The sequence below is a fragment of the Sturnus vulgaris genome, chromosome 5 (genome assembly GCF_052056855.1).
Source record: "Sturnus vulgaris isolate bStuVul1 chromosome 5, bStuVul1.hap1, whole genome shotgun sequence".
Lineage (NCBI taxonomy): Eukaryota > Metazoa > Chordata > Aves > Passeriformes > Sturnidae > Sturnus > Sturnus vulgaris.
Window position 1 is genome coordinate 32,695,168 of NC_142247.1, and position 27,383 is coordinate 32,722,550.

General features: G+C 42.3%; 2 protein-coding genes across 2 annotated transcripts; both read left to right on the top strand.

The window, feature by feature from the left end:
• Positions 1–248: 248 nt before the first annotated feature.
• On the top strand, positions 249–15,579 carry BPIFC (BPI fold containing family C). Its single transcript, XM_014876939.2, has 15 exons — positions 249–379; positions 755–866; positions 990–1,118; positions 1,880–2,035; positions 2,823–2,886; positions 3,674–3,734; positions 4,638–4,729; positions 6,586–6,759; positions 7,457–7,510; positions 8,808–8,978; positions 9,500–9,567; positions 10,855–10,897; positions 11,712–11,775; positions 12,553–12,629; positions 14,213–15,579. Exons 1-15 carry the CDS (start codon positions 265–267, stop codon positions 14,276–14,278), a joined length of 1,446 nt encoding a protein of 481 aa, XP_014732425.2. The 5' UTR covers positions 249–264; the 3' UTR covers positions 14,279–15,579.
• A 12-nt stretch (positions 15,580–15,591) lies between these two features.
• Positions 15,592–26,222, top strand: RTCB (RNA 2',3'-cyclic phosphate and 5'-OH ligase). Its single transcript, XM_014877051.2, has 12 exons — positions 15,592–15,793; positions 15,884–15,962; positions 16,819–16,886; positions 18,017–18,116; positions 19,179–19,335; positions 19,904–20,060; positions 21,125–21,284; positions 21,610–21,785; positions 22,535–22,723; positions 23,207–23,317; positions 24,011–24,130; positions 25,160–26,222. The coding sequence occupies exons 1-12, from the start codon at positions 15,701–15,703 to the stop codon at positions 25,265–25,267; spliced, it is 1,518 nt and encodes a 505-aa protein (XP_014732537.1). The 5' UTR covers positions 15,592–15,700; the 3' UTR covers positions 25,268–26,222.
• The last annotated feature ends 1,161 nt before the right edge of the window (positions 26,223–27,383 follow it).

Sequence of the window (27,383 nt, forward strand, 5' to 3'; positions counted from 1 at the left end):
TTCAATGTTTGTCCCGATGGATGCATCCCAAGCACTTTCCCCAGTCTCTATGGCAGTGAATAGGCTGACTTTTCTCCTCTACCACAAGGAGCTCACTTTTTGTAAGTCTGTGGAGAATGGGTCTTCTCTTTCAGGGTTGCTGGGCTTTCCACTTTCTTCATTCTGGAGGGAAAGCTGGTAGTGGGGAAGGGAGTACAACCACCAAGTGACACAGCATGAGTTTCTGCTATCATTATAAATATTTATTAACAGACCCTGTAAAAAATGAGGAAGATGCTGAAGATTTGCTGTTCTCTCCTCCTCTTAAGTTTGCTCAGTGGGCAACTGAGCGCCAACCCTGGACTCAAAGTGAGGATCACCCAGAAGGGGCTGGAGTATGGTATGTGTGATGTTCTCAGGAGGTGCTAGTGGCACTGCCTTGAATACTGATACAACAAAGGAAAGAGAGCAGTGGGAGAAAATGACCCCATGACAGGCTATAAAGGAAAGTTTAAGAGCACAATAGAACAAAGTCAGTAAACTACTTGACAGCATTGTACATCATCTCAAGGTTCATCTGATCTCAGATTGAATCAGTTAGTTCAGCTCTTGCCATGACTAGGAGTGAGACCTGAAATAGAACCGCTGGGTCTCAAGTGAGATACCACCTTCTTGCTGATTCTGTATCCATCACAATTCCTAAGCCAGAAACATGTAACTGTAAAACTCCCAGACACTATCAAAGACAACTGAATTGATCATTGTTTTCCTGTAGCCAAGGAGGTTGGGCTGGAAATCCTGAAGCAGAATATGGAGAAGGAGCATTTCCCTGATTTGACTGGCCATGAGAAATTTGGGCTTGGTAATGTCAAATATAACATCTCAAGGTAAGTATTCTCTCTGGGGGCAATTTGTGTTTGACTGAAATTTGAATCTTGTTTTGTGTTCATTCTGATTTATTAAATCCATTTTATTAATCTTTTCTCTCCCTTTTCTCTCTCATGCTCTAGGATACATGTTACTGCTGTTGAGTTACCCAGTGCTTCCATCTCCCTCTTACCAGAGTCTGGGATAAAACTGGTAATTGGAAATGCTTCTCTAACCATCGATATGAACTGGAGCATAAGGACCTGGATATTGTATGTACAGCTTTGCATGTCCTGGGATTTTTTTCTTGATGGATAATATAAAAATGCAAATTTTAGTTTATTCTTGTGACCCTTTCATTGTAAAGGTGCTCTTTATCAACTGGCAGCAGTAACCCAGGAGCACAGACTGGTGTTTCTCAACAGGTCTGCTGGTGGGAGACAGCCCCTGCCCCCTCAGACATCAGCACTGATAAAGAGCCCATAGCTGAGAAGCACTGCTGCAAATAGTACAGGATTGCTGCTCTAGATGAATGCTGTCATTGTCCAGCCTGCCAGCTAATGACACATTTAGAAAAACTAGTGTGGTGGATCACAGTCTAGTATAATAAACCCTCATAGTACAGTCACACTATTAGAAACCCTCTGCTATGCCAAGAGATACAGTTCAAAGGCTGATGGAAAATGGATGAGCAAATGGCAATATCCTTAGAGGAGTCTCCACACCTTCCTAGTCCCAGGCTGTTTCAGAGTAAAGAAATCCCTCTTCCCTTCCCTACAACCTACATTACCTATATTGCTAAACTGACTGAATCACAGTCTGTGATCCTCACTTCTGCCCGGGACAGCAGGGCTGCATGCAGTGGGGGACCTGGGAGCTGAGCAGGTGACACAGCAAGAGGCACAGTGCTCTCACAGGCAAGCAAAGCAGAGTAGTGGCAGTGACCAGGACTAGCCATGGGTCCACATCACCAGACAATTCCATAGTGAAGAGTGGGGTTTTTTCAGTTTTTATTTATTTTCACTTGATGCAGCAAAGACAGTGGAAGAGGCACAGTGCACATTTCAAAGGTGTTTGTTACCGCGATCTTTTCAACACCCCTGGATAATACAGGCCCTACATCAATATCCTTCACCAGCTGCCAGACAACTTCTGGTGACGTAGATATCAAGCTGAATGGGAAAACTGGGTAAGTGGAAAAGATCTGTATAAACTCTCTCACAAAATAACTGTCAATGAATGGCACAGAGACAACTTCACAAATTAGGGCACATAGAATTGCTTTTAGGCATCATAAGGCACCACAGGTGAGAACTAGGGCACTAATACAGCATTAAAATGGCCAACATTGATATTTATCCTTGTATTTACACACACACACTTGTATTTACAGTAGAAGATAAAGACAGAATCAAACAATCCCTTGTGCTTCTTCAGCACCCACTTCTTTCAAACTTCAGCCCTAGGTAGTTTCAATCTTCAACTCTATGTAGAAGTTACAAGCTTGTACTATGCTTCACTCCTCCTACTCATGGTGCTATCAAAATTGAACAGAACTAGACTGTCTTTTAAGCCTCTGGGTACAGCCCCATGAAACAGTTATCTCATTATTTTCTTGTATTTCTCTCACTCTCTGAATACCACTCTTGTCGCCTGTTTGCAGGGTTGTTTTTGTTTGTTTTATTTTTACTTGTTTTGGGAGTTCCTAGTGCAGAGACTATTTTGTACATATATGATGGTGGTGCTATGAAGAAATCCCTTTTTCATAAATACTAATTAACCCAGGCTGAGGTGCATAGTGCTGAAATTACCTTTTAAATACTGGCTCTCTGACAGATTTTACATTTCAAAAAGCATCCATGTGTATTATACTATCACACTAAGAGGCCATTAAATTCATGTTCTGCAGAGATATCTCCTTTCCTCTTAATGACTGTAGTACTTGACCCATTAATTGCCTTCTTCCTTCCCTCTAGCTTCCTGCATAACTTCTTTATCAAGTATCTGAAGAAACCCATTCACAGGAGCTTGGTCACTAATGTAAGTCTTTCACATTGTGTAGGGGAAGGGTGTAAGGAGCATTCAGTCATGTGAACTTGGCAAAGGAAGAATTAGAAAAATAATCCTGTAATAGTCCTATTCTGGTCTGATCAGCACAGTCATCATTTTGTCAGCCAGAAATGATTCCAGATAAAGTGACAGGTTCCTAGCCAAGATACTGACACAGCTACGTTCAATCAAGGCAGCAGTAGGGATGGAAAATGTAGTTATTTTTCTATTCCAATGCAGACTAAGTCTCTGCCTGTGTACCTACAGGCATCCTGGGGCCTGGGTAATTTTTATGCTTGGCAGAAAAAACGTATACTAGGCCATGCATAGAGAAATTATCGTGCATCAACTGATTGTATGACATTTCAACTTCGTAGTATCAAAGGGGTGAGTAGTTCTGTCATTCTATCCAGGGATTTACAGTTGGACTTGCTGATCTTCAGGGTCTTTTTCAGCCTAAATGATTCCATGATTCTGAGATCTCTCCTCTGACACCAATATGAAATCTGTCCTCACACTATTTAAGGCTGTGGTTTTGTCACCCCCACCAGGCTGCCTTTGGAAACTTCGCTCTTTTTTGCAGCTCTGACATACAACATGCTTACATTGCACCAAGCAGAAACCTTGGGGATCCAGTTAGCTGAAGAGAAGCCAGATTACGTGTTTTGATAAACAAATGCTGCAATTTGTGTCATGCAGCAGAAAGATCTGCTAGCACACATGTAAGAGGTACTTATACATCCATGCTAATCAGGTCTTGAATGTGCTTTTACTGTAGTCATGTCCAAATATCAGAGCTGGGATCCAGTTGATAGATAAAGACCTCAGATCACTGAATGGTGAGTCATTAATGATTCCTTTTCCTTCTGTTTTCTCTCTTATGATCAGTGAAATTCTGCCACTTCCTTAATAGTGGCTGCTTAGCAATGCCTCCAGGAGTGCTATCAGTTCCTCTGCTCTATCTGCTCCCTTGCATTCAGAACCACAGTTAAACAAAGGCTGGGCTACTTGAGCAAGAAATACGTGTTTCTAAGAGCCAAGGACTTGGTAGCAATTCTCAACTTGCAAGTGTACCAGTGTGCACTTCTGTTGTGAGAAATGCCACTTAGAGGCCACACATGATGCTGAGGCAGTTTACCATGCTCCGAGTCTTCCTGCACACACAGAACTTTACAAGCTGAAGCCTGCTCTCCTTAATTTCTTGCCTGGAAATTAAGTTTTACTTGCCTGTTTATCAGACAAAATGAAAAAGCTCCTTTGCAAAAACCTTCTCACTGGAACCACTTTGGGTTAGATTTGCAGGCATTTAAGACACCCCAAGTCTTGGTCAGATACCAAGTGCAAAACACAGGTAGCTAAGCAGATCAGGCACCCTCGTTCTGGGAAAGTATTTGCAAGTTACAGGCACTTGAGATGCTCTTAGAACTGTTTGACAAGAAATCCCAACACCTCCTTATGCCCTGAAGCACTGATATGGCCATCTCCTTTTTTCGGTTAGACCAAACTTACTTTCCACATGAGAAAACAACAGATAAACTAGAGAAGGTGATTTACAGAAGGTCTCAGTAGAAACATCAAATCTGAGGTCAGAATGCATGTTAGAAAGTCCCTGATTGTGTTTTTCCCTACTCCCTGGAATAAGTTGTATCATTCTCTTTCAGAAACTGACTTAGTTTTAAGTATACATAAAATTATTTCTGTGTGTTTTGTAATATCCTGTGTCTTATCTGCCGCCCTTACAGCTGTAATGCAGATTGATGATTTGGCTGAAGTAGACTACTCCTTAAGTAGCTCACCAGCAGTATTCCGACCATTCATTGACCTGGACTTAAAGGTAGTTGCCCGTAGGGCTGTTTGCCTGCATTGCTGTGAGTTCCATTGTTCTATGAGACACTTTCTAAGATGACCATGATTGTTGTTCTGAACATGAAGGCTCACTGTCTGAGAAGACAGGCATTTCAAAGCATTATTGCATTTGTTACAGTAATAATTTGTAACAATCTTGTTGTGAAATAAATTATTTAAAAGCCACATCCTTTTCTTAAACTGCTATTGAGTTTGTTGTGGAAAATAGAGAGCAGTTAAAGTTGACTAAGCAAGACAGAAGAGAAAGGGAAAGAAAAAAGGTATTCAACCTCATCTTTCTCTCGCTGTTGATTAATAGCTGGGACTTCATTGTTCAGTCAGTCAGGGTAATATTTCTATACATGGGACTAACTAGAGGTGTCTGCTGTCAGATGAGAGAGGGGAAGAAAGCAAGACTATCAGAGCAAGAAATAAGCCCCTGGCTTCTTGAATGGTAAGACAGAAGACCCTTTCAAAAGCAGAGGAGCCCAAGGAATGCTGCTGAATCTGAGCACTTGAAAGTTCATTTCAAATTGAGGAACAAGTCTCCTTATGTACTGAAACTAAAATCTGACTAGTTCCTGATTCTGAAATGACTTCATTGTCATTCTGTATAAAGTGATTTGATTGAGGGTAGTTGTATTATTATAGTACCTGAGATCCTTAAGTAAGTTTAAGCTGCCTTGGTACTCTACAAAGGTTGAATGAAAAGACAGTCTTGTCACAAAGGTCCTATAAATTAAGTATTAAAGAAAGGACAACAGGGAAATAAGAGAGATGGAAACAAAAAGGAGCAAAAAGTTAGTATCTGCTTGTGTGGTAGACACTGATCTCAGCACACCAGCTCTGAAGCTGCTGTCAAACTCTTCTGAGTATTGCAGCAACTAGGTTTTAAGCAGGGATTTGAGTCATATTAAAGATGTAAAATCATGGCTGTTCCAAGAGCTAATTTCCCACATAAATGGAGAAATATCCAAAGACTGGTAAATCCAGCATGTGAGGATTGAATGGAGAGGTCACCAACTGTGATTCAACAATTTTTAAGCATTTTGATAGTCCTTAAAAGGCAACAGGAACTTTAGAGCTAAATGAGAAAATAAAGACAAGCAAAATTCATTTGAGATGAAACAGAAACAGGAGAACTAATAAAATGAACATTAAAAATTTTAACCTTTAAATGTCTTCATCAGTTTTCTGACTATCAATCAGTTTTACTTTTTTGTTCCATCTGGATGCATTTGGAAGTATTAGACCTGCAATGCTTGGCCAATATGGTAATGCAGAAGACAACATAGGCATTTTAGGTTTGTCTGACACAACTTTCCTCTCTCATAAGCCTTTTGTCTGCACAAGTTACCGACATGATTCTGGGCAGAATACAGTGCTGATTTTGACCAGGGAAGACCTCTGGTTTTAGAGATCAATTTTGTAATTGAGACCATTGGATAGCTCTTAAGCAGCAGCTGTCAGATTTAAATTCCTGGAGATGAGGAAAGGAGAAAGTAAGGCTTTTCAAAAAGGAGGACCACTAGCAGGTTCTTCATGAAATATTTAGACCCTTAATTTAGAGGGTGATCTGAGGTGGAAGACTATCTTCGGTAGGTGACCAGTATCCCAAAAGACAGATCTTGAGCCTCATCTGTGAATATGTCCAAATGCTGGAACTTGCCTTCACCACCTGCTTGAAAGCACCAAGCCTTCAGGGTGTATTACAAAGCCTGCATGCTCATTTATATACCAAATGAATAGCCTGGGCAAAGTCAAGGAAAGTAGCATTCATTGTCTGCAGTCATGGTAAATTTATATTTTGACTCTGTTATTTTTATCTCTGACAATAACTTTTAGGGTGTAGTCTTCCCAGCTGGAAACTATACTGACTCTCCCTACATGGCAGCTTCCTTCACAATCCCGGACCAAAGTGACTCCATGCTGTACCTTGCATTCTCTGAGTATTTCTTTCAGACCTCCTCATTTGCTTACTACACTGCAGGGGCCTTCAACATGACCATTGCAGAGGAGGTGAGCAGGACACAGAGGAATGGGGTCAGAGCGGCTCAGATAAAGCTTTGACCTGCCAGGTGTCAGTATGTAGCCATATACAGCTCTCAGTTGGTGTGTAGAGTCCTGAGAAAGTAGATTGTAAATACTAGGGTATTGTTATTTGCTTTTACTTATGCTCTATATAGATGCCTCAGGCCAAAGACAGGCATGCCAAGTTCCACTGAGCCAAGTACCAAATACTGCCAACTTTGTTAAAAATTTTGTTATAAAAATTTGTGGACTTGAGGCACAGACTTCTCTAACAGGGATAAGGGATCAACTCTGGAGAATTCTGCAGCTTCAGTGGCTGTTTTCTGAGGGATCTTCATAGAATGAAAGTACAACAGAGGCCGTGTAAGCAAAGAATATGTCAAAGCACAGCATCTGTGGCTTGGAGGCTGCCTGACTTGGCTAACCTCGTGCAGGAGGTTCAGTAAGTCCCAAAACCGATAGACTGCAGTCCAAACTATAATGACATTAAACATTTGCTTTCTGAGGGATTATTTTGCCATGTATTATTGGGAAGCTGCTTTAAGTATACCGAGTCTCTTAGGAATATTTCTGAGAGGCAGAAAATCAAAGATTCATTGAAATGACAATGCCTTTAGAGAAAAGCTGACCATGAAGGTCAAATCTGGTAACTCATTTGTTTTCTCTTTTTTATTTTTTTCTTCAGACTTGCAGCTATTTTAATATAAACACAGAGATATTTGGCAGTATCATCCCTGAGGTGAGTTATCATTACTTTCACAAAGTCTCAGAGAAGCCACCCAGTGTGGGTGTCAAGACACCTCACTAATGGTGTATCCCAAAGGCTTATAGGGCCAGCAGGGCTCCTGCACTGGAGAAGCAGGCACATGTGTGCCTTGTAACAGCAGAGCAGATGGGCCTTATCACTTCCCACCCCATGATGAGTTGAGTTACTTATACCATTACCAAACATAATCTTGGCCCATAACCTTGCACATCAGTCTTTTCTCTGGGCACTGTGCCCAAGCCACAGCTGTTCCCACCTAAAACCAGCTCTATGCAGGAAAAAGCCTCCAGTCATGAGTCCTGCTTTGAGAGACATCCAAGAGGGCCTCCGCTCAGAAAAATCGCCTTTCTCCTCCCCAAACCTGCATAATTCTCTTTACTTTGCTGCTGGCCTGTGACTGATGAGCAGAAAGTCTGGGAAGGGACCATGTACAGGAAAATGAGCTAACAGATGTACAGGAAATATTACATCCTATGGAACAGACAAGGCAGATGCACAGGATTTCCATTTATTTTAGGTGAAGGAGATGAATATAACAGGACAGAGAATGTGAGCATGCATGGCTTCCACCAGCCTTCTGAGACACGATGAGAAACCAAAAACGAGCATAAGAACTCCAAGGCTATAAATGCCAAGGATGGGTGAAATTAGACTAATATTCAAAGTACTTCACATTCTTGTTTTCTTCCCAGATGTTACTAAATTCCTTCCTCAGAAATACAAGAATTCTCCAAGGGCAGTCATGTATGATGTTCTCCATAAAATGCCATAAAGAGCATTGATGCAAATATTTCACTCCCTCTGTTTTCAATATTGAACTTTGTGAGCCTATTCACTCTTCAGGCAATGAACAGAGTGAGGCTCCTCTGAGGACAGTCCAGAGGAGAAACCCATCTCCTGAGATGGGTGAATTTCAAAATTAATAACTCCTGAGCTCTTTTATTGTGTGACTAAATACCACATTTGTGGTCCTTTTATTTCCTCTGTTCACAACCAAGTATTTAATTTCTCTTGAATAATATGGAAAAATTTGTATTCCTCAAGTGGAAGGAACTTTCCACTGCCTTCCTGAGTGGCTAATACTGTTAATTTAGCACAACAGAAAACCTTTATTTCCTGCTTACCTGAAAGAATCTTATATTACCAGCTATCCTTAACCTCATCTTAAGGAGCTACTTCAAAATTATTGCTTCAAAAGTGAGAAAATGCAGTTCTAATCCATTCTATGAGAAAAATGTTTTTTCTTTTTTTTTGTCTTTGCATCTTACAGGTAGCTAAATATTCAGTTACACCCTACCCAGTGATGTTGAAGCTAATGTCTACTGAAATCCCCATCATCAGCTTACAGCGGGATTCCTTCATGGTACAGATTCAGGGCTCCATGGAGGTGTTGGCCGTTCTGCCAGACTCGACAATCCAGTCTCTGTTCACACTGAACATAGTAAGTACAACAAACAAGGTGACAGTTAACTCAGGGTTAAATATTTTTGTTCCTTCCTTCTGTTAAACTCTGTACAAGAAACAAAGAAAATGTCATGTTTCTAGTACTGAAACATGCAGATTCCCCTTAGTCACAGGTGTAGGTATGACCTCACCTAACCTATAGGACATTTCTATGGCAAAGAACATTTTCCTACAGATGGCAAAAATCCCAACAAATAGTGATTCTGATTAAGCAAGGTTTTATTCTCTGGAATGACAGTTCTGCAAGTGTGAGTCATGTTTCTTGGCATCTTTTTCATGGCTTTGATTAATGACATCTCATTACCCCCATTTCAGCTCTTGTCAGTGCCATTCAAATAAACATTAACTGTGTGCAGCCTTGCAATGAAAAAGCTGCTTTTACGTAAAACAGCTTCCATGCATAACTGAAAAGATGGAATTTATGTATTTGCGACTAATTCACAGGAAGGGTCCTGGGGATTTTTATGACTGGTAACCCACGGTTTCTTTATTCTGCAGGTGGCCAACACCAGCATTTCTCTGAATATATTTGATCAGAAATTGATGGGCTCACTATGTTTGAACAGGTAATCCAACCTGGGATGAAAAAGATTTCCTTTGGAAAACAATGTTAGCAATCCCAACATTAGCAGTTTAGACATATGATCAGATAACTATGAATATGTTTTGCTGCTAAATTCATCTGCATTAGATTCTCTAAATCTGGCAGCACTTGTACACTTGTACAGTTTAGAGGGGGCAGGAAGCTTCTCTCTGACAAGTGCCATGGCCCCAAGGGACTTTCCATCAGTGGATTGCTGCAGGGTGAGCAGGGAAGTGGTCTCACTGGATTTCTCTGTTTTTACATCTACTCTCCCCTCTGAACTAGATAAACTAAGCATGCAGGGAGTTTTGATGATCATAAATTCTCTGAGAATTTCCCTTATCACTTTCCAGCTGGCAAGATGCCATGGCTTTCTAGACAACCTGTGCCACTAAGGAATGTCAGAGCAGTCCAGGGCACAGTAAAGAATTTGGGCCCCTGTAGGTCTCCTATGCAGATATTCTTATAGTAGACATTCACCAACTGAAGTCCTGCAACTTCCAAGGTTCAGAAATCTGTAGACCAGAGGCTAGCTCATTTACACATCTAGCATGCCACATTTCACAGAGAAGAACCTCTGTATATCAGGACCTCACAACTGGGAATTTGGATTCCAATGTCATAAAAGTCCCTACGAAAGACACAGGGTTAAGAACATGCAGAGTTCGTCAGGACAGAGAGATGTTAGGAATTTAAGGAGGATAGTGCTGTTAGCATTTCCTGCAGTAATTTTTAAAGAGAAAATGTAGAGTGTGCTGGAAGCTGGTCTTGAGAACTTGGGTACTGGTGCTGAGTAGACTCAGAAATCTTTTGTTGGATACAAGAGTACCATAGGGAATAAGTACTTCAATTTGGAAACAGAGACAGTAGCAACAAAGCCAGCAGCAGCAGTACCATACAATGAACAGATCCTTTCTTCCTGGTAAGACTCACATGAAAGCGTTACGCAGATGTACCAAAATCTTCAGGAAATACCTGACATCCTACAAGTCCTTGGTAAAATCAGTCATCAGTAGGATTTCCAGAACAGCACAGAGGGAGAAGCACACTCACATTGCTGGCTACAGCCCTTCTAGCACACTCTTGCATGGATGCTCCAAGAAAACCACACCTTTCTCTATGCAGCGGTATGCAGTGTGTGAAAGTGCTTCAAAAATCTCTTTACAGATGCTTCTTAAGCTTCTGGAGCTCTATGGCAGTAACTGCACATGATTAGAATAACTGTTTATCCTTTCTTAGTGACTCATCTTGTTTCTCTTCTTTCCCTCAGGATCCAGTTCTCCCTAGCCCACTCCAATGTTGGCTCTTTTGAGGTAAGTGGTTAGTTGGAGCATATAGGAAATGCAAACTAAGAATATCAGTGATATCAAGGCTAAAGAATAAGCAGCTAAATTTTATCTGTATTTCTAAATAATTTGGCTTCATTCCCAAGTGGCTCTCTTCCTGTCTTCTGGCAGCCACCTCTCTGTGTTGGAATTAGAAGTAAACTCTGAGGCAAGCTAGTGCTGTGCAAATGCGACATTCTGTAGTTGCCCTGGCTGCAGTAAGCAGAGATCTCTCGAATCATCACGGTGAAACAGAGCAGACCTGACCTGTAGCAGCAGAGCAGAGCGCCATCCAATGGTCACAGGCATGGCTGAGGCACAGGCACTCCGTGGGTGCTCATCAAGGTGCTTGGAATTACGGCAAGGAAGGAGAGTCGAGATACTTCCCTCAGATGCCTGAAATAATGCAGTTGTAGCCTTGAAGGGGAAAGCCCTGCCCCCACAGAGAGTCACTTCATTCTCAATATAATGATTCAGTTCCAAGTAGCTGAGGAGAAATGATTAAAACTGTTCTGGACCTGCTTTGCCATTGGTGATAAATTATCTCACAAATAAAGCAAATAGACTGTTTTAAATTAAAATGTCGGCCAAGCATAATGAAATCCATTTGCATTATGCATCTCACTTCCTTTGCATCATTCCAAAACCTTAAGATCCAAAGTTCACTTGAGCTTATAACTCTTTGGGGTCAAAAGAGAACTGGAAGTTGACTAAGAGCCTACTAACTCCACCCAGGATTAGGCACAACAGTTCTACCACTATCAGGAAACCATGGCTAACTCAGTTTTCTTGTCTGTGGCAGGTCTTGCTTCTGGAGAACATCCTATTTTACATTTTACAGACTGAAGTAATTCCATCAGCTAACGGTAAGGCTGTATTTCAAAGCATCAACTAAAAAGCTTCAAGCAGAATGGGTTATTCTAGGAATTTCTACTGACTTTCCGATTAAGTTTTCAGTTCCCATTAACTTGGAGTGAAAACTTACCATCAGCCAGTAAGCAGTGGAAGGTGGAGATTTATCTGCAAGGGTATAAGTGCTCCCTCTCACTGCAAAAAGGGCAAAAATTACTAGGAAAATAAAAATTCATGTGCCTTCATCTCAGTCTAGGTGGTCCTGATGGATGCATCAGGGAGCAAAGCAAAAGTCTCTCTCATCTGCACACCTGCCTGAGGCTACAATATGTGAAATGTATTCCTTTTTATTAAGCCAGAACAGAGCTTTTGCCTCTCATAAATCTTATTTAAGGCCCTGGAGGGAGATACAGCTTTGTGTCAGCCCTCTATACTGGGATGATCACCTTCTTTAGTTAATGGATACAAATGGGAACAGGTTCTAATGATGGTAGATCTGTATTAACAATCCCTCAGGGATCATTAGGGACAAATCACTCAGTATGTAATGTGTTGAACATGAAATGCCTTAGTTTGGCTGCAACACTCTGCCAAGAGAGAAGCACCTGTAATTTTTTTTTTCCCCATTGGTAAATGAGCATATTACTGACCTCCCAAGCTTGCTTGTGAAGACTAAGAGGCTAATTGTTATAAATGGCCTACAAGTCTCTGGATAAACAGTATTGTTGAAGGGCAGGTGTTTATTATCTTTCTAATGCATACCTAAATCATAATTTGTCTCTTTTTTTAAGCTAAACTGTCAAAAGGATTCCCTCTTCCCAATCTGGCTAATGTTATCTTGACAAGACCTCACATTACAATTGAACAGGTGAGATTTTGACATTTATGAAAGATTTTCCTTTATGAAAGGTTATCCCCTTTTCCCTTTCTTTTCCAAGGCATTTATTCACCTTCTATAGTGTCAGAAATTTGCTGTATTTGAGCTACTTAAGTAATAAAAATGGGTTTAAAACGAGATGTGTAATCATGGTAAAATTCCATTAGAAACAAATGTATCTTTCTTTGAGAGGAAAAGTTAGAACTGAATATATAACTACAGAGTGATCAAATGTACAATTTGTTCAGTCTTGCAAGTTGCAATTCAGTGTAAAAACGGGTTTAACACATTGTTCAAGTTTGGCCAACCACATCAAATTAGAGTTATTGCCATCTCACAGTCTTGTTGAATAATTGGAACACAAGAGGGAGGCAAATTCAATTTTGTGCACCTAGGATGCTCAGATTTTGTTAATAATTGGTGATAATGACTGAGGCTAGTAGCCAAAAGTAGTTAGTGAGGTCTCAGAAAATACTTTTTTGTCTTCTGGTTATCCTTCTCCAAATCTAGGCCTTAGTTTGAGCATACATAATGTCGCTAGATAACCAATCAGTACAAGGGCATTGCTGACAAAGGAATGCTCAGAAAATGAGTAAGCTTGCTGAATTTCTCCACTTGTTTAACAACTTCTCAAAGTTATTTTCAGTTTTTATGAAGTTCTTCTTTGCAGAAACTCCTAAATCTTTGTTTGCAGTTAAGCACAAAACACAGCTCAGGAAAGGAAATGCAAAGGTTGTTTTTAATTGTTCTTTGCCTCCCACATACCTGGTTCCCTACAAAATATAATTGCTCAGAGGCAGCTTTCAGTGGCACTCATTGCCATCAGTCTTATAGACTAATTGTGAATGAAGAATTTTAGTGATTCTGTGGTGCCCATATCCCCCTCACATTCTCTAACCAGTCTCCTCATCAGTAAGAAGGCATGAGAGACAACACAGAATTGCTATGCCCTGCCAAAGTGAATGAGATTCCCATTTAAAGGCTAGAGTTTAGGCTCTAGTTCTAGATTTTCCACTTCCAGTCCAGTCTGATGGCTATGGTCAATAGGAAGAAAAACAATTCTTACTTTTCATAGACAGGTTGGATGGTGCTTTGAGCTACCTGATCCTAGTGGAAGGTGTCCCTGCCCATGATAGGGGGGTTGGAACTGGATGGTCTTTAAGGTCACTTCCTACCCCATCCATTCTGTGATTCCGTGATGGTGATGAACTGCTCTCTGCAGGCTCATTGCTTTGTATGTGCTGACAGTGGGGGAAGATTTAAGGACAAATTCAGATTAAATGGATAATTTTTAAGTGGCTCAAATGCTCAGATGAACCTTCCTGAGTAGGCTTTATGATTTTAGATTCCCTTCACTTGTCACTAACATGGTACAAGAGATTGCAAAAGGGCTCCATCTTTCCCTGGGTGCTAAGTTCAAAGGACAGAGTGGAATAAAAGTTGTTACTTCTAAAGCTCAGCTCTTCTCAATAGATTTTTGGACCTTAAGCACCAAGATCAATTTGAAATTAAGAAACCCCAAATTAACATGTTTATTTTAATTCATAGTATATTCATGACTGTTCTCTCTGCAGGGATATGTGTTGATTTCGACTGATGTCCGCTACAAACACCAAAGGAGAAAAGAGACCACTTGTTAAGCTTGAACTTCAAATCAAGTCAATAATGTGACTCTGAAGACAAAACACTGTCTGTTTGCCAGTTCTGCTGAAATGTTTAACTCTGACAACTCCCATCCTTGACTGGGGGCATGAGGGGGTGCTAGGAATCAAAAAAAGCTGATGGAATGGTTAGCTAGTATAATGGTGGTAACAAGCAGACCCAAGGGAGAACATGTAACATATGCTTGACATTTATTTATTTATTCTGTAGTTTAACTGATGCAAAAATGTTTTTAAGATTAATGACTCATCTGAAATACAATTTTGTCTATACACTTCCAGAAGGATGCTTCAATATCTTAAAATTAGGAAAAGTACATTGTAAAAATGCTGCTAGGGCAGATAGAGCCGCTAATATATTTCTACTGTAACAACCTTAAACACTTCCCTTCTGCACACCATGCATGAAGTAAGGAGTGAGCCCTAACCAGAACTGTTGAACTGTCAGACTGGAAACTGTCACAGTTACAAAGAGAACTAAAATCTTTGCAGTGTCTTAACATAAATCTTAAGCTGCAGAAGCAGGAGGACGTGAGCCAGTGGCACTACTACTCTCTATCTCTCCCTGTGACTCTACAAATCCTTGTGCCTGTCATGTGCCCTTTTTAGTGCTGTTTAGCCAGGTTAGATACATTTAACTCCTTCAGTATTTCTAGATAAGTCCTCTAAATCTAATTCTCCGACATCTTTGCCTGAATTGAAGGTTAGATACTTTTCTTCCTTCAGTTGGGTATGTTGTCTTATCCTCTTTCTTTCTCCTCCTTTTTTTCCAGTACTTTATTAGTGTGCAAACGTGAACACAGTTCTGCAGAGGGCCATGCCTGCCCTGCAATGCGTAGGTGCTTGTACTTTGGCCAAACCTAGAGCGAAAGGTGGCTCTGTCCTCCCAAACACCTGTTTGGTCCCTCATGCTGAGAAACGCAATCAGCGGCGGGGCGCAGGCAGCTTTTGTCTGTCCGGAGCTGAGCGAACTCATCCCACCTGCTGCAGGGCGGTACCTGAATACCCCACGGCCGAAACTGCTCTGCCTGGGGGTCAGCACGCACAGACACTTGAAAAAAATACTTGGGGTTTTTCTCACACGAACTAGCCCGCAAGCCGTACGTGGTGTGAGGGAGGGGGCAGCCAGGTACAACCCAGCTCCCTGTCACAGCCCGGCTGGCGGGTACTGAGTACCGCCACCGGAATCGTGGGATGCGCTTCGCTGGGGGCGGGCCAGCCCTCGGCGCGGGTGAGGGACGGACGGAGGCAGGCAGGCAGGCAGGGAGGCAGCAGGAGGCAGGGCTGAGGGAGGAGGTTTGAGCCTCGGCGGCTCCTGTCCGCTGCTGCCGCGGGCTCGCGTCAGTTCCTGCCGCCGGCCGGCGCTGCCATCGGGATCCGCCGACCCGCAGCGCCGCCGCCATGAGCCGCAGCTACAACGATGAGCTGCAGTACCTGGACAAGATCGACAAGAACTGCTGGCGGATCAAGAAGGGCTTCGTGCCGAACATGCGTGTGCGTGGGAGGGGGCCTGGGTGCCCGGGGCGGGGGTCGGGGGAAGAGGCTCGGGGTCGGGGCGGCCCGGGCTGACGGCTCTCCCCGCAGGTGGAGGGCGTTTTCTACGTGAACGACCCGCTGGAGAAGCTGATGTTCGAGGAGCTGCGCAATGCCTGCCGCGGCGGAGGTGGGTCCGGCGGGGAGTGGGGTGCGGACCCCCTGACCCGGGGGGTGACAGAATCATTCGGCTTGAGAAAGACCTCTGAGATCTCGAGTCCAGCCTTTGGTGACCGATCACCACCGCGCCAGTTAGACCATGGCAAAGTGCCAAGTGCCGTGTCCAGCCTTTCCTTGAATGCTTCCAGGGACGGTGACTCCACCACCTCCCTAGGCAGCCCATTCCAATGTGTTATTACCCTTTCCATGAAGAAATTCCTCCTAATGTCCAACCTAAACCTCTCCTGGCACAACTTAAGACTGTTATCTTGTCCAGGCCGGTTGCCTGGGGGAAGAGCCGTGTGCTGTGCCCAGGGCTGTCCCCTCCCCGAGCCGCGGGCTGCAGCGGGGCAGGCCCGGCGGGCGGCCTGGAGAGGCGGCAGACAGGAGCGGGTTATCCCGGGCAGCGGCACACGCCGTCACCCGCAGCCCCAGCATGGCTGTGCCCGGCTCTGTGCCCGGGAGTGCTCCCTGGGTGCCGCTCTGAGTTTGCCGTGCGGGTGCTGCTGCCTGGGCCTGCTCTCTGTGAGGCTGGAGTGCAGGGCTGCGTCCGAGCTGCCAGCTGGGCTGGAGGGAGCACCCTGCTGTTGTTAGCCCAGACCCTACAATGTTGGTACAAACACAGCAGAAGTTGATCTTCTGTGAAGTAAACACCACATTTAATGAATCTGCAGATTGTGCACAATGCCAGGCTGTTTGTACCAGATTAGAAGTCTTGTCGGTGGCAAACTTCTTTTTTGAGTGTTTTAAACAGCCTCTTAGAAAGTGTTTCATCGTGATTATCATGGTAAATTATCAGGTTTTTTTTAAAAAAAAATCTTTTTCAGGTGCGGGTGGCTTCTTACCTGCTATGAAACAGATTGGGAATGTGGCTGCATTGCCTGGCATTGTTCACGTGAGTATCTGCTCTGAAAATCTGCTCTTTTTCTGTTGCCATTTGCCTGAGATTATTGCATTCCAAATGGGAACTCTCTCATGGGAAGAAGTATGGACCAAAGTTCTTCTCGAGGCAGTTTGTGTGTTAGGAACCTGTGCCTGAGTAAGGAGTGCTTGCAAGGACAGGCTGCAAAACTAAGTTGTCAGAAAGGGAAGTAGCCACTTACTTCATTGCTTTTCTTTTTACATACAGCTTTTCATGCTGTTTCAGCTTCTTGAGCCATCTTTCCCCACTATTCATACTAACTGCTTGTTGGTTTTGAATTGCCTCAGCTCTAGAATACATGGAGAAGTGTGGAGAGAGCAGGAGGTGGTACTGTTGTCTGTATTATTGTTACTGGCCTCATGTGAGTAGTGAGCCTTCACATGCACTCAATACTGCCCTCCCTCATCTTGTGCCTTTTTGGAAGCAAAGCATCTGATAAAACGATGCAGGAAGAAAATGCTTTACCTGTGCAAAGTACGATGTGGAAATTATCTTTTTCACATTCGGTATTGCATATATTAATAAGTAATGAATAACAGTTTTTTTCATTGTCTCTTTTGGCAGAAGTTCTGAATTTATGGATGCAGTAAAAGGCAGACCAGCATGCTGTTAAATGCCTTAGGGGTCAGGTCAAAATGGAATAAGGTAGAATAGTAACAACCTGCTAAAATGGGAGTTTTGGCCGGTGGTTTGTAGAAGAGATGCTGCAATCATCTACATATTCAAATCTTCACGTTTTATTTCCAAACCAAGGATTTCTTGGTGATGGCAAGGAGAGGCAAAAGCAGCAAGTAATCCCATTCAGAAGTACTGTTCACTTCAGTGTGTGGTAGCACTTTAATAGTTCCAATTTCTGATAACGTTCTGGGTATCACAGAGTGTTTGCTTCAGAGATCTGCTCTCTGCTTTTTTTTGTCTCTGTCCTGTAAGTGTAGGAGATTAGGTCCTCGCCTGAGTTATTTGTTCACTCCACCTACATCTAAATATCCATTCTTTTTTTGATACATTTGTTTGCAAATGTGACAACCACTGCCACAAGGCAAAGTATAACCAAGGCAACTCTGCAGCATTGAGTTTCATAAAGCTTTAAAATTGCCTTTCAGAGATCAATAGGCCTTCCAGATGTCCATTCTGGCTATGGATTTGCTATTGGCAACATGGCTGCCTTTGATATGAGTGATCCTGAAGCAGTGGTTTCACCAGGTAAGGATGACTGACTTAACCTGATCTGAGAAATATCTGGGATGGCATAAAAATACTTTTCAAAATGGCAGGACTTTGCAGTACTTTACATTCAGAGACAAAGCAAAAAACATGAGACTTTTATAGGGAGTTAAGGGGTGCTTAATGCTTACACTTAGAATCTTTATTCCTTATGGAGCAGGTAGTTACACGGAGAACAGCTAAACAGCATAGGGAGAATTGCCCTTGTGTTTGCAGCTTGGACTTGTGATATCTCTCAGCTTTTAAGTCTTAGACCTTGAGGTTTCACCAGATTGATAAAGAACTGACTAGTTTCTTTGAGTAGTTTGAAAACATCTTTTGAGGATATTTCTGCACTTAAAATGTGACCTTAAAGTATGTCTGTCTTTTTAGTAAACACCCAGATCTTTGGTTACTGACAGTCTGAAGCTTGTGTGGTTGTCATGAAAGATGATACTCATGTTTCAGTTTTGCTTTGATGAGTTCATGTGTTCCTTATTGACTCAGACCCAAGGTCTCTTAGTTTGGTACTCCCCTCTAACATCAGTAATGCCAGAACCTTCATATACTAAAGGTGTTGCCTTATAGAATTTATTATTATAAACAGTAAGAGTTAAACAAAACACCAAGAACTGAAGTTTCATATTCCTTGTATTTATTGCTTCCTATAACTATTTATTATTTAGTCCAGTGAAAATTCAAAAAATAACTTACTTTTGGGGATTGCCTTAAGAACATTTTATGTCAGGGAGTCATTCTAAGATCTGTCACTTTTCTTCTGACCTTAGGCAGCAGAACAGGAACGTTATCTCTACTTTCTATGGGCAGTGTGTTTTATAATTGTCTCCACTTCTCTTTGTCAACTTGCAGGAGTAACTTTGTAGAGAGCTCTGTAGGCAATCGTGCAGCTATGTCTTGATCTCTGAGGCTTCATGTAAATCTGTTAAAACGAAGCTTATTGCAGTTCTGGTGGTTTTTCCCCTTGTATTGTGTCACAAGTAAAGGAGTGAGATTACAGACTTTAGTACATGTTCCCTGGCATGGCTTTTTCTCCACTTGTAGGTGGTGTCGGCTTTGACATTAACTGTGGTGTCCGCTTGCTGAGGACAAATCTGGATGAAAGTGATGTGCAGCCTGTGAAAGAACAGCTCGCCCAGGCCATGTTTGACCACATTCCTGTTGGTGTCGGCTCCAAAGGTGTCATCCCCATGAATGCCAAGTAAGAGAATGTGCACGCGTCACTAGAAAGACATCTCTGTTTGTTTTGATGCAAGATTCATCAGTGGGAGACTTAAGAGAGGAAAAGTAATTCTAAAATGCCTTCTGTTCTTTCTGCTTTACCAGGACTGACATAATCATCAGTGCACAGTCAGCTCTTTTTTCCCCCACTGAAAACCCTTAAAAGTTCTTGCTGGGTTCTCATTTCTTCTAACAGAAGACTTTTTTGAAAGGCATTAGAGATAGGATAGAAAATAAGGTATTCCCCATTCGGCAAAGAAGAAAATGTGATGGCCTATCAAAAGTTAACATATTTGTTGATCTTGATTTTCATGAAGTATTAAAAAGTTGGACTTGTTAGGAGAGTTGGATGCTGACCATAACGTAATAGAATAATTTAGGTTGGGTGGGTTCTTTTGAGGTCGTCTCATCCATCTCCTTTCAGGAAGGATCTAAATCTAAAAGTAGGTCTAACAAAAAAATTGCATCAAGTTGCTCAAGGCCATATCCAGTGGAGTTTTGAGTATCTCTAAGGATTATCATCTTATGTAGGTGTTTGGTAATTGCAGGGATTTGGAAGAGGCACTGGAGATGGGTGTGGACTGGTCTCTCCGGGAGGGCTATGCCTGGGCAGAGGACAAGGAGCACTGTGAGGAATATGGAAGAATGCTACAGGCTGACCCCAACAAAGTCTCTTCAAGGGCAAAGAAAAGGGGCCTGCCTCAGGTAATGTCATATTTCAGGGGCACTGTGCCTGCTCCCAGGGTTCAACTGTAAAGGTTAGAGAGTAGTTCTCTAATTCTATGTCTTTTCTTTTCTTGAAACTCTGTCTAGCCTTTCTGGGCAGAGGGAAAGGTGAGGTCAGTTCTGAATAATTCTTGACAGAGCTGCAACAGAGGAGAATAATACTGGGGCTGTCAGGTTTTCGTTTGTTAACACCTGGTACTGGAAGTTATATTGGGTGGCATTTCCATGTCCAGATGTATTTTGTATTGAAGAGATAGGCAACTTAATGTTCAACTTTCATCTGTGTTTGCTCAGCAAGTTAATAGCAGAGCGAGAAAACATACAATAACAAATGGAACTAGCTCATAACTGAATGACAGTTTAAGAGTTGGATTTCATTTCTATATATAGTGTCTTACTGCTGTGTGGAACAAATTGAGATAGCTATACTAATGGTACATTTGTAAAGCTTTCTGGTATATTCTTGATATTAATTGATATTCTTTTTTATTAATTGGGATGCTGCAAAATTACTGCATTTTAACCTCAAAATAATGCTATGTCCCTGATTTTCACATTTACATTGCCAATAAGCAATCGTTCTGTTACAGAGTTGAAAAAATTTGGGCTTGGAAATGGAATATCTTGCTTTAATCTACTGAAAAGCTTTAAGTACCTAATTAATGAGATGTAACTTCTTTGTGGAGTTATAACCAAGTATAAGACTGTCTGCTTTATCTGCACAAACTGAAGATGAAGTCTCAATACTCTATACTCATCCCATCCAGGCCAAAGTAAGTTGGGAAAAAAGTGGCAGCACAGTCTGTATGTAGGTCCTGGTCTGGTTTTGTTTAATGACAGTCTTGTTACAACTGCACATAGTTACAAATTTGAACATAAAGGAAAGTGATGATGCTAGTGGTTCTACTTCCTTGCAGTTTACATGGGGGTATTTTTTTCCCCCAAAAAACCTTTTCCAAACCCAAAACCTTGCTATAACTCTGCCCTGTGCTCCCCGAGGCTGCTTTCCCTGCTCTGTCTGATCAGTGTGTTGTGATTGGCAGCTGGGGACCCTGGGAGCTGGAAATCATTATGCTGAGATCCAGGTGGTGGATGAAATTTACAACGAATATGCTGCTAAGAAAATGGGCATCGACCACAAAGGGCAGGTGTGCGTGATGATCCACAGTGGAAGCAGAGGGCTGGGCCACCAGGTTGCCACAGGTATGATCTGACTGGTGTAGCTACCTGGAGAGAGGCAGACTCTTCAGTATGGTCTTGTCACTGACAGCAAACTCCAGCACCAAAGAGCATTTCTTACAGTGCAGCTGATGAGAGCATCCTGAATTGCCTGGTCAGGTGTTATCTGTTTGCAAGCAATTGATAACATTCTGCCACAGATATACTTTTGCATTTGAGAAGTAGCACTGGGCTTGACCATTGGACAGATGAGTTCAGTTTTAGAATGTAAATTAGAGACACTCATGTTAATCTCAAAGATTGCAGCAGAATTAAGAAGTCACTTAGACTTACTGTGTTTATTTCCCAGATGCACTGGTGGCTATGGAAAAAGCTATGAAACGGGACAAAATCATAGTGAATGATCGCCAGCTGGCATGTGCCAGGATTGCCTCTGCAGAGGGACAGGATTACCTGAAGGGAATGGCAGCTGCTGGCAACTATGCCTGGGTTAACCGCTCTTCCATGACTTTCCTAACACGACAGGTAGGAGCAGACTTGTCTCTGATGCAAATATTTTTGCTGCACATCTGCTTTATCCCAGACGTAGAGAACAAAGAGTAGTTGCACTGTTGTAGCAGTTTTGGTTCGCCAGTTTGGGATTTCTTGGCCAATGCACCGATTTATGTGGTGGGTCTAGTGCTGGCTAAATTGCACCCACTAGAATTGTTTACTCATTTCATGCTGTGAGATAGGATTGGAAGGAAAGCAAAGCAGGCTCAAACTTAAAGGGTATAAAGAAGAATTTTGATTCTTGTCAGTTCTAAAGGAAACTGCCAAGGTCTTTACACGGAATTATTTCCATAACTAGTTCCTTTCCTTCCTTAATACAAAAACCAGCACAACTATTTAACTTAATTTCATTTTTATGTTTCTTGAACTGTTTTTTTTTTTTTTCTGGAGAGATTGCACAAAGCTGCAGTTATGACAATCTGTCTAAAACCTCTCAACATCACTGGATTGTACTTAGCAGAAGCCACTTAAGCAGTGTTTTTGAAAATGCCTTGAGCTGGAAAAAGAGGGTGTAAGAAAACTGGGGTGTTTGTTGCTAAAGGCAGCTTTTCAGAGTTGCACAAATTTGCCTGATATCTGACTGAATTAAAACAGGAAGCTGCCAGTGGACAGAGAAACAATCTATGCAGTCCAATTCTGTCATTCTCAGCACTGAGTTTGGTTTCACTGTGGCTGAATTATGATGATCTTGTATCTCACACCGTGATTTTCTCTCTTTTTAGGCCTTTGCCAAAGTCTTCAACACAACCCCAGATGACCTTGACATGCACGTTATCTATGATGTGTCTCACAACATTGCCAAAGTGGAACAGCATGTAGTGGATGGAAAGGAGCGGACTCTGCTGGTGCACAGAAAGGGATCAACCAGGGCCTTCCCTCCTCACCATCCTCTTATTGCTGTTGATTATCAAGTAAGTTTGGCTTTGGGAGAAGGAAATAGAGAATTCTGGATTAATCAGACAATTTTAGGGTCCCTCATGGAGACCTAAATGCTGTGAGTTCGTTTTTTAAGGTTACAGCACTGGAACCCTGGTGGGATGGCAGTATTCCTGCTTGTGTGTGTGTTAGATCTTTGGGACACTGAACTGCTGCTTCTGCTCCACACCCAAAATAGTTGGAAGAATATAAAAGGAAAGAAGTTCTTCATGCCAAGGGCAGGATACAATGGTCTGCCTTGTCTGTCTCTTGGACACAAGACTTTTGATCCACTGGTCTGCATCTTTCAGTGCAGTTAGTTTTCTAGAATCCCTGATTCCAGGCACCTGAGACAACCAGGGATGCTCTCAAGGAATATTAATCTTACCTCTTTTTCTGGAGATACGGTTCCTCTCAGACTTTCATTAAGGTAGAGTTTTTTCAACTGCTTCTTACGAATGAATACTTTGTATCCACAGCTGACTGGACAGCCTGTTCTGATCGGTGGCACAATGGGCACTTGTAGCTATGTCCTCACTGGCACAGAGCAAGGCATGACTGAGACCTTTGGAACTACTTGCCATGGAGCTGTAAGTCAAGAAGTTATTTCAGGGAGGGATTGGGATGAGACTATTATCCAGAGAACAAAGTTGTTGAAGGGTCATCCAATGTGTGATTCATCTGTTGGTCATATAAGCAGAGAGTAGCCTTGCCAGTAGTCCCTGCTCAGGAGAGCTGCAAGGTAGAAATCTTTGTCCCTTACTGAGTAGTTGTGACTACTTCTGCAGAAAATCTAGGGGATACTGCTTTTTCTTAAGGCAGATGTTAGGATGAAGATGTGGAGAATAAGTTCCTTTTACCGAATTCTGATATCTCTGAGCTTACAGGAGGGATTAACTGTGCTGAGGCTGTCTGTATCAAACTCTTCAGGTTAGAGGAAGGTGTTTCCTCCCCAGTTATTCATAGTGTGAGACAATCATTGAGGAAGAGAATTATCTTCCAGTAAATTCCAAGTCTCGAGCACTGTTTGGTTTAGGTAAAAGACACTTGCAGATGAGTGTGTTACACAATTGAAACTTTCCTAGCCGTCATACCAGAGGTGTGATTTTGCAGGAGCCTGTGACCTGAAGGTTAGATTAATTTCCTGTATTGAGGTTTACTGTGCAATGTGCTGTCAGTCATTCTGTGTTTGCTTATAATGCAATAAAGGGTTTTTTTTAATAAGAGAGTTTTGTTTTTCCAAACTGCTACAAAAAACAGAACTAACAAAACTGTTGGCCTAGGGTCGTGCACTGTCTCGAGCCAAATCTCGACGTAACTTGGACTTCCAGGATGTGCTGGACAAGCTGGCTGACATGGGCATTGCCATCCGTGTTGCTTCTCCCAAACTGGTCATGGAAGAAGTAAGTTTAGTACTTCATCATCTTAGACGGACAAGGGGGTCCTGCTCCCTGGCTGAATGACCCTCCCTGATGTGATTTTTTTGCAGTGCTAAGTGATTGCCAGTACTCTAAATATGCAGCTTATGTGATATCTGATAGAGCTGTCAGATTTTTTGGAAAATGGTATGACGTGTTCTGTATCCTAAAAGCATGCTGAAAGGGGAGATGCCTGATTGACAGGTTTTGGGGGGGTATGTTTTTACCTCTTCTGCCTGGTGATAGGGATAATTGCTATCTTTGTGTGAGCATCTACAAAAGTAGCTATGTTTTATGGATTTTCTTCTTGAATCATGTTCTCCCTGCTTTAAATTTACCTTACACTGCAGCTTTCATGTAGATTAGTAGCAGCTTGAAAGATCCTCTTTTATTCCTATATTTGCTCAAGAAGAGAACTCTGAATGGTCAGAAAACTTTGAATATTATGACTTGGAGTTCCTCTGCATTAGCATGAACATACCTTTTCTGTTCACAGCCTCACTCATAAAAGTGTTCATCATTTGGCACTATGCTTTTCTGAATGTTGGTGTTATATGAACATGTTGATCACATTAAAGTCTATTTAAGAGCAGCTTCCTTGTCAGAATAGAGGCCAGAGCGGAAAGCTCTAGAGTCAAGGAGGGAACCTTGACTGCTGTCACTAAGGGGCAGTGAAGATAAAACTTAAAGGCTACCACTAAAGAAGAAGTTGGAATAACTTCCTACTAGATAATGAGGCTTGACATTCTCACATGCTGAGGCATTGATTAGCTGAAAAACTGGATTAAAATAGCTAATATTTTATCTGAAATATGATGAGAGCTTATCTGGAAAGCTATGTGTCTTACAGATTTCTTAGATATGTAAGGTGGATAAATTCTCAATATGTTCACCTACTTCTACACCCTCCATTTTTATGGTTATTTTTGTGAAGAGTGGATTTCAAAAGCCTACGCCTGACTTCCTGTGACTATGGGTTGTTTATAATTTTGTCTTTTTTTTTTCCCCCTCCAGGCACCAGAGTCTTACAAGAATGTGACTGATGTGGTTAACACCTGCCACGAAGCTGGCATCAGCAAGAAAGCCATTAAACTGAGACCTATTGCTGTTATAAAAGGCTAGGAGCCGACAAGGCACCAATGTCTCCAGGCCTTACACAAAACTGACTAGAATTATCATCTTCCCACACCCTTTGGACTCTGTAGGATGCTCAGATATCACATTCCTGTTCTGGAAACACAACAGCTGAGGATACACCCATTTTTAACCACTCCTAGCCCTAATTAATGCCCCTTCTCCTTGTTATATGGCGTTCTTTCCTTGCGAGGAGAGGGCAAAGAAATAAGTAAGTCTTGGTTTTTATATGCAGTCCTTCCTTCATTTCCCGGCTCAGGCAGGACTTCAGACTTGCCTGAGTTGTCACTAAGTGCTGTGCTGCAAGACCACCTCCATCAGTGAAGGTGGTGTATGAACCAGACCTGCTGTCGCCACACCTGAGTGCCTGGAGCTCTTTCTGCTATGGAAGTACTCTGACAGACAGGGTATTGCACTTGTGGGCAGGGAGAGGCTGTCCTGTTTGCAGGTACCTTCATGCATAGTCTGTACTGTTGCATGTTTTGTGGCAATTGGGTAAGGAATCTGGAGTTGGGAGCAGTCTCCTGCTCAGGTTGAGAGGGGCTGGCTAAGCTTGAGACACAGTCTTAGCCCAACCTCTCCCATTTTAACACAGCACCTGGTGAACTTGGCTCAGGACAAGTAGGCATTCCACAGTCTTTTGGAAAAGCTGAATAGAACTGAGTATGTTGCCTTGAGAGGTTTTGTTTGCCTAGTAAAAGTTGCATCTTAACTTAGAGATGTGCTAATCCAACGTTTAAAAAAGCTCTAAGCATGTGAAAGTTGGGTTGGGTAATGCTGCTCACTGTGTCCCACAGCTCTGATTTAAGGGCGCTCAATTTCAGGGTCAGGCCCATTGCAATGGGGCTTAGAGTGTTTCTTTTTACATTCATTAAGGCTGGAGGGGAAGCTGACCATCCCCACTGGATCATTTTGGGGGATTACAATAAAATGGGAAGATGGATGTGGCAGTGTATCTGTGTCATGTTTTTTCTGTATACTTAAAAGCAGACAACAGACGTTTTAGCCATATATGAGCTTGAAACACATTGTGTTTTGAGACTTCGGATGATGGATCTTGCAAAGAATGTGCAGATGGCAGAATTTTTGCAGGATGGAAGGAAGGGCAATTCCGTGCCGTCGGTTATGACAGGAGTGTGATGGCTGTGACTTGCCAGCCATGCTGAGCCCACCTCGCTGGACGCCTGCCTGCAGGGGATGGCGCTGCCTGCAAGGCTGGATGCCGGCACAAGAGGGCGGCTGGAGGGAAAATACACCCCAAAGCAAGAGTGGAGCCCTGCCAAGGGCTCGTGTAAGGGGAGCAGATAGTGATTGATGGACTGCAGTGCCTTTTGATGAAACATCCCTTTAAGTTCAGGATATTAGAAGGCATAATGGTATTTCACTGTCGTAATCACTTTGTTCTTACTGGTTTCTTAGGTTCAAATGCTGTGTTTGTGCAGGTTCAGAAGCAGCACGTGTACTTATAGGCACTGTTGTGAGTTCTTGTGGTTCTGAGCTTAAAGCTTCTTGTTTCCCCCTCTTTTCTTCAGTGGAACAGCTCCAGATTGCTTTTTCAGAGGTCTGAGACACACTTGCTGCATTTAAAACTAAAATCATTTCACCTAGAAATTAGCCCTCAGTGACTGAAAGAAAAATTGCTTTCAAATTGCAGAAATCTATGTTCCTTGCAGAAGTTTCTGTTTATAAATACTTCAGCTTCTTTGATGTGGAATGTCAGGGAACTTTTAAAACATTCACATTTAAAAATAAGCATTTCACAAACACAATTCTCCTTTCAACTTCTACTTACTGTTACCATTAAGGGACAAATACAAGTTTTTTACAAGCAGAAAGCCTGAGTACCATGGAGGTGCTGTCATATGGATGGATGTATGTCTTAAGCCCTCTGATCATCAGTGTTTATGCTTTAGCATTCAAGACTTCAAGAAGAGCTGTCAATTTTGGTTTCCTCTTACAAAGCTGGTATTAGTTTTGGTTATATGTTGTGCTGTATGAAGTCAAGTGCTGGTGTCCTAACAACCTAAAAAAGTAAGGAAAAATGTAAGATGTCTCCCAGTTCTTTGTTTGAACCAGGAGTTTTTTTCCAATTCAAATCTGTCTT

Excerpts from the sequence above, each read along its gene's own strand:
- BPIFC (XM_014876939.2), top strand. The coding sequence starts at position 265 with ATGAGGAAGATGCTGAAGATTTGCTGTTCTCTCCTCCTCTTAAGTTTG. Across the intron at positions 380-754 it reads CCAGAAGGGGCTGGAGTATG|CCAAGGAGGTTGGGCTGGAA; the intron begins GTATGTGTGATG and ends GTTTTCCTGTAG. Across the intron at positions 4,730-6,585 it reads TCATTGACCTGGACTTAAAG|GGTGTAGTCTTCCCAGCTGG; the intron begins GTAGTTGCCCGT and ends AATAACTTTTAG.
- RTCB (XM_014877051.2), top strand. The coding sequence starts at position 15,701 with ATGAGCCGCAGCTACAACGATGAGCTGCAGTACCTGGACAAGATCGAC. Across the intron at positions 15,963-16,818 it reads CAATGCCTGCCGCGGCGGAG|GTGCGGGTGGCTTCTTACCT; the intron begins GTGGGTCCGGCG and ends AATCTTTTTCAG. Across the intron at positions 20,061-21,124 it reads AGAAAAGGGGCCTGCCTCAG|CTGGGGACCCTGGGAGCTGG; the intron begins GTAATGTCATAT and ends TGTGATTGGCAG.